The 11,811-nt window shown below is 39.9% G+C and overlaps 1 protein-coding gene across 1 annotated transcript; it reads right to left on the bottom strand.

Moving 5' to 3' along the window:
• Positions 1–3,581: 3,581 nt before the first annotated feature.
• On the bottom strand, positions 3,582–8,470 carry LOC132666311 (HLA class II histocompatibility antigen, DR alpha chain). The gene is made up of 5 exons (XM_060614330.3): positions 8,306–8,470; positions 6,417–6,662; positions 5,674–5,955; positions 5,203–5,368; positions 3,582–3,990 (listed from the first exon to the last, which is right to left on the bottom strand). Exons 1-4 carry the CDS (start codon positions 8,385–8,387, stop codon positions 5,214–5,216), a joined length of 765 nt encoding a protein of 254 aa, XP_060470313.1. The 5' UTR covers positions 8,388–8,470; the 3' UTR covers positions 3,582–3,990; positions 5,203–5,213.
• Between the last annotated feature and the right edge of the window lie 3,341 nt (positions 8,471–11,811).

Below are 11,811 nucleotides of genomic sequence, written 5' to 3'. Positions count from 1 at the left end.
GAACAGAACCTTAACCTAAAACCCACTTAGGTTTTCACAGATCTTACATGATCTTTGAAAAGATTACCAGACATGCTTGTGCCCAAATTTTTAAGGTATTGGACATTCTGCAGATGCAATGACCGTGCCAGCTTAGCTCTGTTCTCAACCTTCTGGTATGTCTATGTTCATTTGAAGAGTCCAGGGCGAGAGAGACAGGTGACATAGCCCTTCTGTTTTTAAAAATTACAGCTTAAACTATCCAGTAATTTTTAGTCCTTAAAGGGACTTCAGGAAGCTACCCAGGATTACTGAAAAGCTTTTCCATCTAATGAGATAGTTTGGTAATTTACTAGTTTTGTATCTTTGGGTCAATAGAAATATTGCAAAGTGATGCATGACCGCTCAGTGCAGAGTCTGGGTTTCTCTATAATAAATCCCTTTGCCAAATGCAAGAGTTGCAGACTTGCTACTGGCCAGAGTGAAGCAAATGAGGGAGTAAAACTGCTCCTGTGGGGGGGGAGGGGGAACCCCTATGGGAGTTCAGTCTTGATGACAGTGTCAGTGCAGGAATCAGCTCCTGGGAGTTGACAGGATCTCCTGACAGGACCTGCCCACCACACCTGAGCCATAATGGTGTGGTCGGAGGTGGCAGGCAGGATGCCTGGCCTCTGGTGTATTGGGGTGAGTAGCTGAACCAGCCAAGGAGAGGTTGGATGATTAATCAAGAAACAAGAGATTCTTGGTCAAACTGAAGACTTCATGTGGGAACCAAAATTCTTAAATAAACTCTTGGACCTTGAGCCACATATTTCCCCTGAAAAGTATACATTTTTTTTCCAGCAAAATTTTGTTTAGGGGTTATGTTATTGAGGAATGAACTGAGATGAATGTGTGGAACTTTTATTTAGTGGCATACTATACTAGAAATCTGAAGGCCTGCGGGAGATAAAAAATTCCAACTCTTGTTATAACTTTTCGAAAGATTGTGAAATTATAAAAAATGCACATGAATCAAGTTTCAATATACTGTATGCTGGGTAGCTGAGGCAGTCCACTGTATCATCTCTTTCTTTGAATTCTCAGGCATGGTTTGGCAGTGCAAGGACTCTGTAACATTAACAAATTCAATAAAAAGTAAATATATGCAAAAAAATACAAAGAGTGAACCCTAATCTAAACTATGGACATCAGGGAATAGTAATGTATCAGTGTTGGTTCATCAATTGTAACAAATGCAACACACTAATGACAAATGTTAATAAAGGGCAAAACTATTTGTGAAGCAGGAGGAAGATGCAAATTCTGAACTTTGTACTTTCTGCCCAATTTTTCTGTAAACTTAAAACTACACTTCAAAGGTAAAGTATCCAAAAAATGTCTTATTATATGGAAGTATAGTGATGTTTTCTTTTTTATTCCACATGTGTCTGAGTTTTACTCTATTCCTATTGTACCTGTATTTATAGTAAAAAAATTGAGCTATGTAAAAGAAATACCTATGCCTATTTTCAAATTTCTGAAGATGTGGCTTTCATTATTTAAGCCATAGGTACGGAAACTTGATAGTTTTTAGTAAGGCCTATAAAGTGATAAAAGAGAAACTGAGGCATAAGATAATTTTCAAGAGTTGTTTTTGTTTTTGTTTTTGTTTTTGTTTTTTGAGAATTATTCAAATCTGGCAGTGCCAACCCCAAAATGGTGCAAGTTCTCTAACAGGAGCTTAGGGGAAAGGATTTGATAGAATAGATGCAGAAACAGAGCACAGAAATTACCTGAGTGGCTATACCTTATTCATTGGCCTGACTTGGAAAATCCCAGTTGGCTATTGGTGAATTTTGCTGGGGTATGAGTGCACTTAAAGGAACTGACTCTGGCTTAGGTTTCAGTTTGCTCATGTAAGTTACCAAGATGTTGGAGCCATCTCCAACATCTGACGGCCTCCTAGTAAAATTACTCCAACAATTCCCCCATTTTGGTCATCCTTGCACACATGAAAGGTGGACCAAATTTCGTATTAGTGCCTCTCTGTCACCATCAGGGTTAAGTTGTTCTTGTTTCCCTGTGAAGCTCTTAGGTTATCAGATCAGGTTCGTGGAAGGTGTTTGCACCTCACCGTTCATGCCATTTCTGCTTCTCCAAGTGCAGTGAGACCATCTGATGTACTGCTGGTGATTATAAACGTGTGTTTAAGCCCCTTGAGAGAACACAGCTTCATGACGACTATCAGGAGAATACCAAGGGACTGAAGTATGTCTCTTAGTCGGGACCCCCAGGTACCAACCCAGTTGGTATCAATGTATTTTAGCCAAGAAGTTTGTTTTTTTTCCTGTATTTGAGTTTCTGTAACATTAGAGGCATTGATCCAGGAGCAGCAGGAGGTATTTGCTATGGCACAGACTCCTTCTTCAGCTAATAAGCAATCTAAAGCAATTGTATTACCCAAGACCACCTTATCAGTTCAAAACGATCCTTATGGCTAAGTGGTATATTTTGGGGTGATCTATTTTGCTACCCATCAAAGTCATCTTGCTTTGGTTTTTCTGAGATTTTTATCATCGGGCTGTAGAAATTCTGAGAAAAAAATAATAGAATTTATCACTTTTGCAACATTATTACCACTAAGTGTAGTGCCTCATTACTCTTCTTGCAGTTTTCCTTTAATTTTTACAATAACTCAGTATGATAAAAATTCCCACCAGTATATTCGTGAAAGGAATCAGGTAAGTTGAATTAAGTAAGGTATCAGTGAATACACAGCTAGTGAATGTATAGCAAGATGAACCCCAAGTTGACATCAATGCAACATCCCTTATTTGCCACTCTAACAAACTGTCAGGATAATTAATCTTTATGGTTTTGGGTAGGCTCTGCTAGCCATTTAGAAATAAGATCAAGTAATAGTTTCACAGATAAATGAGCAATATCCCCCTGTGTCTTAAATATTTTTTCCTTCCATTTTAATGTCATGTTCTGCCCAAACTCCCACTTTTTACTTGATTTTTCTACTCAGGGATACATATCCAATCCAAGACTATTCTAGGAATAAGTCAGACCATTCTTCTGGAAATGAAATAGGCATCCAAGACTATGTCAATAAAATGGGTAATGCTGATCCACAACGTTCGATCCTATTTTTCATTAAACCTGGACTGGATGTAATTGATATGTAATACTGTAAAGTATATGAATCCTCCTCTATTGTCTCCCCACTCTACTTCCATCTGCTCCTCATCATCAGTTGCACTTATTATCTAACGCTGAACCCTAGGCTTCCACATTCATCCTACCAGAGATCCAGATATGTTATTAACTTAGGGACTCAAGAACCAAAATCAGATTCTGAAACCATTGCTAAGTAGAGATCTCACAACAAACTCTACTCCAGGGTTTCCTAGGGGGACTGGACCACAGCAATTGGATTGCTTATGGATGCTACAAGTGAGTCATGGTCCTAATGAACCTAGATATTTCTGATAACTTACAGAATTTATCAGTAATGTGTGTATTACTTACACACATTCAACATTAACACATTTCAGGAAGAAAAAAATCACATATATTTCCTAGTCCCTATGAAGAACTGGCTTAGACACCAAAACTTCATCTCAGACTCATCAAAAGTTTATTGTGCTCACAAAAATCACAATTACAGTTTGAAGAAACCCAAGAAATAAATGTAGAAATGATGTCTATATTGAACATTCAAAAGGTTCCATAATAGAGAAAGGATCTTCTAGGGTCTATTCCAGAGGCATTACATGGTGATATTAAAATGAAGATAGAAAATGGAGGAAAACATACCCAAGAAGGGGCAACAATCAGGGAATAACTAGATGTCAGAGTCTGGACAGATCAGGAAGGCATCATTATTCTTAGAATAGCTAAAGGGCTGAAAATGCTGGAGAAAAGTTGTCTTCTGTGAGGTGCACAATTGGAGTATTGCTGGGCTCATGAAGCTATTAAAGCACAAATTTCTTCATTGATCTTCTCTTTAGGAAACGCCATTGCCTGTAGCAGGACACACATAGTTACTGAAGTGTTAAGATGAATACTTCAAGCTCTCTTTTCAGATTCCTTCCTTTTCTCCCTTGATCCTTTCATTTGGAAAAGTCTCTTTACATTTTTTTGTTTGTTTGTTTGTTTGTTTGTTTGTTTGTTTGTTTTTATGGGGCGCCTGGGTGGCTCTGTCAGTTAAGCATCCAACTTCAGCTCAGGGCATGATCTCACAGTTCACCAGTTTGAGCCCTGCATCAGGCTCTGTGCTGACAGCTCAGAGCCTGGAGACTGCTTCAGATTCTGTGTCTCCCTCTCTCTCTGACCCTCTCGTGCATGCTCTCTCTCTCTCTCTCTCTGTCTGTCTCTCAAAAATAAATAAAACGTTAAAAAATAATAAAATATAAATATTTTTTTATTTTAGAGAGAGAGAGAGAGCATGAGTGGAGAAGAAGGGTAGAGGGAGAGAGAAAGAGAGAGAGAGAGAGAGAGAGAGAGAATCCCAAGCAGGCTCCACACTCAGCCTGTAGCCTGCTGTGGGGCTCAATCCCACGACCCTGAGATCATGACCTGAGCTGAAATCAAGAATTGGACACTCACCTGCTGAGCCACTCAGGCAACCCTGATTTGGAAAAATGTCTTAATATTCATCTAACCCAAGTAATAGTAAATACAATCTAGTAAATATAACCTTTCCAACATGAACTGCATCCCCTACTCTCCAAGTAAGCATGAATGAGCAGACCACGGCTTACGTTCTCTTGGAAGTTTCCACACCACTTTTCAGATTACAGAAATAAAAACAGGCAATGGCCTTCAAGGGATTTTCATTTCATCCAGTGAATTTATCTTAACCCCTCAAGAGCCAACCTCTGGAAATGTTTCTGAACTGATGTACCGCTTCAGAAAATATAAACCAGAAGTGCCCAAATCCTTCCTAGATCATTTGGTTTAGAAGTATTATGTGCATCAATGGTCTTAGGTAGTAAAGATAATTTCCAAGATTGAATTTGTGGTCTAGGTGTACATGTATGCGAAAGAATATGGGATCTTAAAACCTTGGGATACCAGATGATGCCAAAGTCTGATTCTGTCCAGCAAAGATAAATCAAGAGCCATGACTTTCCTGTCATTTTCTGTTAAAGACATCACACATCCTTTTCTCCATTCTGTTTCCTACCCTTGGAAAACTCCATATATGTCTTCCTCTGACCACATGACACCCACCTGTGGATGCCTCACAGAGGCCCTCTGCGTTCACCAGCATTGACCTTGCGCATGCCCTTGATGATGAAGATGGTTCCAACAATGATGCCCACCAGACCCACGATCAGGCCCAGGGCACACACCACATTCTCTGTTGTCTCTGGGAGGGGGGTTGGTGCATCAAACTCTGGGGAAAATAAAACAGAGTACGGTACAGAAGTAATGACAGTCATATGGAGTAGCACCTAGAACCAAATGTAGGGTGTTTAGTCAAATGAATAGTTACTAAACAATTAAATAAGAGGAAGACAGAATGGTGGATGAAAGGAATGCAAATTAACAAGTGGGGGGAGCTGAATAATGGGATAAGACAAGGAATAGGAAATGCAGCAATTGTTATGGATGTGTTAGGGTACTCTGGGTCCCTAAGCACCAGACACATGCATCATGGGAGGAAACCATAGAATGAAGGAGACTGAAGATAGTCCATACCCCAGTGCTTGAGAAGAGGCTCATCCAAACCCCAATGCTCCACCTTGCAGTCATAGACATCCTCCACCGAGGGTAGGAAAGGGAGATAGTGGAACTTGCGGAAAAGGTGGTCTTCCCGGGGCAGGAAGACGGTCTCTGACACTCCTGTGGTGACAGGCTTTCCATTTCGAAGCCACGTGACATTGATCACTGGTGGGGAGAACTTGTCGATGAAACAGATGAGGATGTTGGGCTCTCCCAGTTCCACAGGGCTGTTTGAGAGCACAGTCACCTCGGGAGGTTCTGGGGACACATGACAGAAATTAGGCCTCCCTGCTTAGGCTATACCCTCTCCCTCCCACTGAAGCTTTTGAAAAAGCAATTGGAAATGTGCCTGAGAATCTATGCCACAGTCTCAGATACCTATCTCTGATACTCTCCCTCATGAATTGGAACCAATGTTATGGTATAATATATATTGGGATATTTTAAGTAATGGGTATAATTTTATTCCTGTCTCTCCTGGCATAGATTTGGAGCAATGACTCACAGTATAAGTGACTGTGGATGGTGAGGATAAGGTGTGAGCACATCAGGAAAGGAATAAACTTATATACTGTTCTTGGGCCTTTGGCATGAGAGGTAGGGGCTTGCTGATAGCAACTCTAGGCCCCTGGGAGGGAAAGTCAATCACAATAATGTAACACAAGCCAAAGCATCTGTTTCAAAGTTAGGATTCCAATGTCTAGCAGTGTAGAAGTTACCATTGGTGTTTGGGGTGTTGTTGGAGCGCTTTATCAAGATGTCCAGGTTAGCTTTGTCCACAGCTATATTGGCCAATGCACCCTGGGCCTCAAAGCTGGCAAAACGTCCAAATTCTTCAAGCCGCCACACTGTCTCCTTCTTTTCCATATCCACGTGGAAAATCTCATCACCATCAAAGTCAAACATAAACTCGCCTGATGAGTCAGGCTTCATATAGAACTCAGCCTGGATGATCACATGCTCTTCTGAAAAGGCAGGAAAGGTGTTAGGGTGGGAGAAGAAAGGTGGAAGAGAGAAAGAAGAATCCAGGATGTGAGACAAACATGTTGGTAGGGGCAGTGGAACAATATGGAGTGGAGCTATATGGAGTGAAGGAGTGATGGAGGGCAGGGATGAGTCTGAAGATGAGGGTCAGGTGGAAGACATCCATGTTGAACACAGCTGGAGGGCAGAAATAAAGGGGCAGAGTTAGAGAGGGTGGATTGAAGGAAATGAGGGCTGAAAATCCGAGTCTTGTGAAGCCGTTGTTTGGCTCCATGTTACTAGCTGAGAAATGACTCCCTGTTTGGAAATACAGCAGCAGCTCCTGAAAGAGAATTGTTCACTCACTGCATTTTCCTGGCAATTAAATACACTTAGACAAGAATTCTAGGGCATCTCTCAGAACATTGTAATATAAGAAGAGGGGAAAACTGTTTAAAAGGCTGGGTTCTGAACTGTGGAATCAAATTAAATCTTTAATTCTTATTCAGCTACTTAGTAACCTTGAATTGATTAGTTTATCTACTCATATGTTATTTTCCTACTATATTTTCCTGTGGTTTTGCTTCTACCTTGGCTTTGTCTTTGGAATTAAATGAGGCAAGCAAAGTAAGTAATTTCTTAGTACATCATCAGGCTTGTAACAAGCATTTTAGGGTTAAAGTTGCTTTGTATTTAAGGAACAGAGACACCTCTAGCTTCCCCTTCCATCCCAAGGGAAGAGACTCTATCTTACAAGGTATGTATCTCTATATGTGGCTCTTTCTAGGCAATAGAAACTTAAAATTTCTATCATGGATCTTGGAGTTGGATTATTACATTACTTATTTCCAGTGTACCTGCCACCCTCTGTGGGATCAGTCTGAGTGAAGGATACTTTTTCATAATACATTTTCACAGAAGTAAACATTTCGTGTGGAGATGACAGAGAATAATAGCAGAATCTCCATATTCTTATTCATTGTTCTACTCTTTTGTGAAAATCACTAAATGATAGTGACCATAGATCATTGTAAAATCTACTGAAGGGGTGAAGGGGATATCCCTCTCCCAAGAGGAAGTAAGTTAAATGCATTTTGTATCAGCATACATACCTGCCCTTACCCTCCCTTGGATAGATTAATTGCTTTTGGTGACTTCCCTTTCTGGTGATCTTCAGTACAATGTCTGTGCTTAAAATATGCTGACAGGATTCAATTGCCAAAACATAACTACCATGTATTTGGCTAAGAACCAATGGTAAGAACTTCTCAAATTTTTTTCCTCATTTAATCATACAAAATTATGTGAGATTTTAAAATTTACTTATTTTCCAGAAAAAAAAAATTAAAACCCAGACGTTAGCTTACATTAATGCCTCTCAGAAAATATTTTCACTTCAAGTCTGGCTGATCTCAAAGTCAATGGTATTAATCAATACTCAGCTTTTGTTCCTCTCAACTAAATGTGACTGACTTCAATTTATGATAAGATATTCAAACTATAATTTTTATACTTTCAGATTTAGACCACATGAAGACTGCCACACTTTCCCTTCAGCCCAAAGATGGTCTTACAAATAGTTACAGTTTATCTCTCGAATGTTCTTAGAGCTTATATCCAAAGTTTTGTTTCTCTTAGCACTTACCTTTGATAGCCAATGATTCTTGAGGACCCATCAGTAAAGCCATGATGAAAAATCCTAGCACTGGGGCTCTACTTACAGCCATTTTCTTCTTTGGCGATTTTATAGGGGTCAGTAGAGCTTAAGAGTGGGGTAGAACTGACAAGAATAAAGGAAAAGAGAATGTAAGGTATGATAGAGTCTGACTGATTAAAATTCAAATAAATTGAGCTGAAGCCAATCAGAAAAACTTTTGAGATGACACATCTGTTGCTAAGGAAAGAGCTCTTGTAAAGGGTCAGGAAAGGAAACACTTCGTTCATTAGATAAAGAAGTAGAGTTTTAATCAATTAATCAAAACAAATAAACAAAAAGAGCAAAAACTCAAGTTTTTGAGAATGTTGTGCATTCAGCCATAGACTGTTTCATCCCAATATAAGTTCTAGAAACAGATGTACCTGAAGCACTGAGAATAAAATCTATGGAAACACCCTATGTGACAATTAGTGACAGATTATGCCTCTGTGCTGTGATAGCTAGGGAGTTATTTAAGGGACAACAAATCATCTAAAGAGAAGGTAAATTGTCATGCTATAGAGAATACTTGATTCTTGACAGTACTGGGTGACAGAGCTTCACTTAAAAAGCTTCTTATTGCTTCAGAATTCTTCTCCAGTTTCCTAGACTCCCAGATGGACAACTCAGCCCAAAAGCTGGGAATCCCTGGCACTGTACTATATTTACAGAACATCAGTGGGGAACTCTGGTGTCAACACTCCTCTAGCTGGAGAGGGATGGAAGAGATGTCATAGGTAATGGTTACTGGAAGCAGTGGAATGTAAGGGGGGGGTACCTTTTCCTAATCCCCACCATACTAAATATGACCTGAGACTGGAGTGGACCGCTGGGGATACACCTCATTTGAGGAATCAAGGTGATGCATAGGGTGGAGTAAATTGGGCAAAGCTTATTTTACTGGGGGCAATAGAGATAATAACCTGCAGGAGGGCTTTACCATAACTTTCCTCATGTCATAACATTATGAAAGTTCTCCTCATGTCATAAATTATTGCAGTTCTGATTCTAAGAATTTATTTTGATGCTCACCATTGAGAAACCTGAAAGTTAACACACTCTGGCCCTCATGTTTCTGGACATACAGTGCCGTAGGAAGGAAAATTAAGCCATACATAGAAAGGACTAGAATCTGAATACTTTCAATAAAGAGAGAACTGTCAGTGAGGCAGACCACCAGATGGTGAGTTCACTGTTATTATCAGTCATGACACATATACTCTGGGCAGATTGTCTATACTGTTGTGCTAATGTCTTATCCACTGCTGGATAAAATATCCACCCACTGCTGCCTTCACAAATCATGAGAGAAAAAACTCTACACATTACTGATTAGCTGATCATATACAAGGGCTTTGAACATCCTCTACCACTGACTTCTAGATCACTTAGAAGAGACCCACAGCAGTTTTGCCCTAAAATTGTTAAGAAATACACTTCCTGGAGGCAAAGGAATGGTCCAGATGAGAGTTCTACAGTATCAGTCTCTGCTGAGAGTCTGGTCCTATGATTTAGGCTTGTCATCTCCTCCTCAGAGGTCAAAACAAATATAATTTCTCTATGACTGCCCTTTGCTGGCTGTCATACTCTTTGGTTTTTATAAGTTGCTCAATGAATATATGGTAAACTCAAAAACAATTTACAGAAAAATATCTTAAATGTCATAACAGCACTTTCAAACTAAGGTGTTGCTCAGCAACTTATGATATTGCTTAGTTCTAGAATGCCGATTGGTTCTCCTCATGAGATTACCAAATTGGGAGATGTTAGAAAATACTTTCATTTCCCTTTCCCTGTGACAAGAGAGATGTTCCTATCCAGACACTACTCATGGTCTCCTGTTTTCTTCCTATACTCTAGCTTCCTTAGTCTGAGGGGATTTCTGAGGGCACCTGAGTGAGTTCTTTTCGGTGACATCAAATGGTGAGGAACCACTGTACTAGTCAGAGTTCAGTCTGTAAATAGAAGTCCCTATAGACACTTTAAACAGAATCGTTTGTTACAATTCTCCTGTATTACAAGGACTTATACCTTTAAAGTGTTAGGAAGACTGGAGGAGCAAAAGTCAGTGTGTACCCCTAAATCCAGGAGGTCAGGAAACTGTCTCTTCTAGAGCCCCAAGGAAAGGACTGTCTTGGAAACACAAGGCTGTTGCCAAGACTCCTGTGTGTGAAACTCTTATGTCTACCACACGAGATAGCTTCAACCTACCTGCCACTTCCCAAATCTCATAATACTAACTTTTACTGGCAACATGTAGACCACGTTCAGATCTTGGACAAAAAGAGCCTGAGAAATGTAATACTCTTACTTCTATTACCTGTGATACAGACAAGACATAGAAGCTAATGGGAATTTTTCCTTAAATTACTAAATGCAAATATGTACACCTTATCTCTGGCTCCTTCACAGTACCAAACCTAGAACCAGAGGAGTATTTGGGGGTAATAGGTAAGTAAGGCCTGGAAATGAGATAAGTTTCACATGGAACCCAAGGCCACAAGTGTGTGTATGTGTATGTGTATGTGTATGTGTATGTGTATGTGTATGTGTATGTGTTGGGGCAGGGGAGGTTGGTAATTTAGGACCCACATCTCAGAATATTTCCCTGCCATCCAACCACAGTTTCCATTGTTATGATTTGAACATCTATAGTCAGGTTGTTTTATAGTACCCAAGTTCTGTTCTAAAAGGCACAAACTGAACTCAATAACTGAGAAATTCTAAAGGAATAAATAGATTCACCACAGAAGCCTAAGAGTGTTTGCCTTCAACAGCTGTCCCCACATGACCAATTAATGGTTTGACTCCTTACTCAGAACCTCCTCCTGATTTTAGACATTCTGGCACCTTGTTTTCAGAAGTCATTTCCAACTCCACATGCCATCTTTCCCATTCCATATCCAGCACAAATCCCAGAAATGTAGGACATTCCAATGCAAAGTTGTTTCCATCTTCTGAAAATGTGCCTGCCCTCACCTGTGAATCCTCCTTTCACCTCTTCTTCCAGGAATAGAAAGTGATTTTACTCCACAGTCCAGGTTAGAAAGTCAAGAAATGGCATTCTTAAATATTATTCTCTATTGCATGAGATCTAAAGTGTGGAATTTATCTAATTCCGAATGATCTTATAGAATACAGATGTGTTTGCATACATATACCTATATTGTGTGTGTTTGGGGAAAGGAGAGCTGGAAAAGTCTTCATTTTTAATTGGTCACATTAATATATATTTTTGCTTAACAATTACCTGTTGAAGATGTTTTGTTTAAGGAATTTGGTCAGCAATTAGGGCCAGAAGTTGGCTGTAGGTCAGCCACTGCGAGGTGACAGACCCAGCATCATTTACTTGCAAGTCTCAGAGGTTCCTATGAATATATTTGTCAGGTTGGATGTGGCCCATTTGGTTGTAAGGCAGGGTTGTGTTGGACAATAGGGAGGGGTATATGGGTAAG

The sequence above is a fragment of the Panthera onca genome, chromosome B2, assembly GCF_046562875.1.
Source record: "Panthera onca isolate mPanOnc1 chromosome B2, mPanOnc1 haplotype 2, whole genome shotgun sequence".
NCBI lineage: Eukaryota > Metazoa > Chordata > Mammalia > Carnivora > Felidae > Panthera > Panthera onca.
Note: the sequence above shows the minus strand (reverse complement) of the source record. Positions and strands in the feature narration are given on the sequence as shown.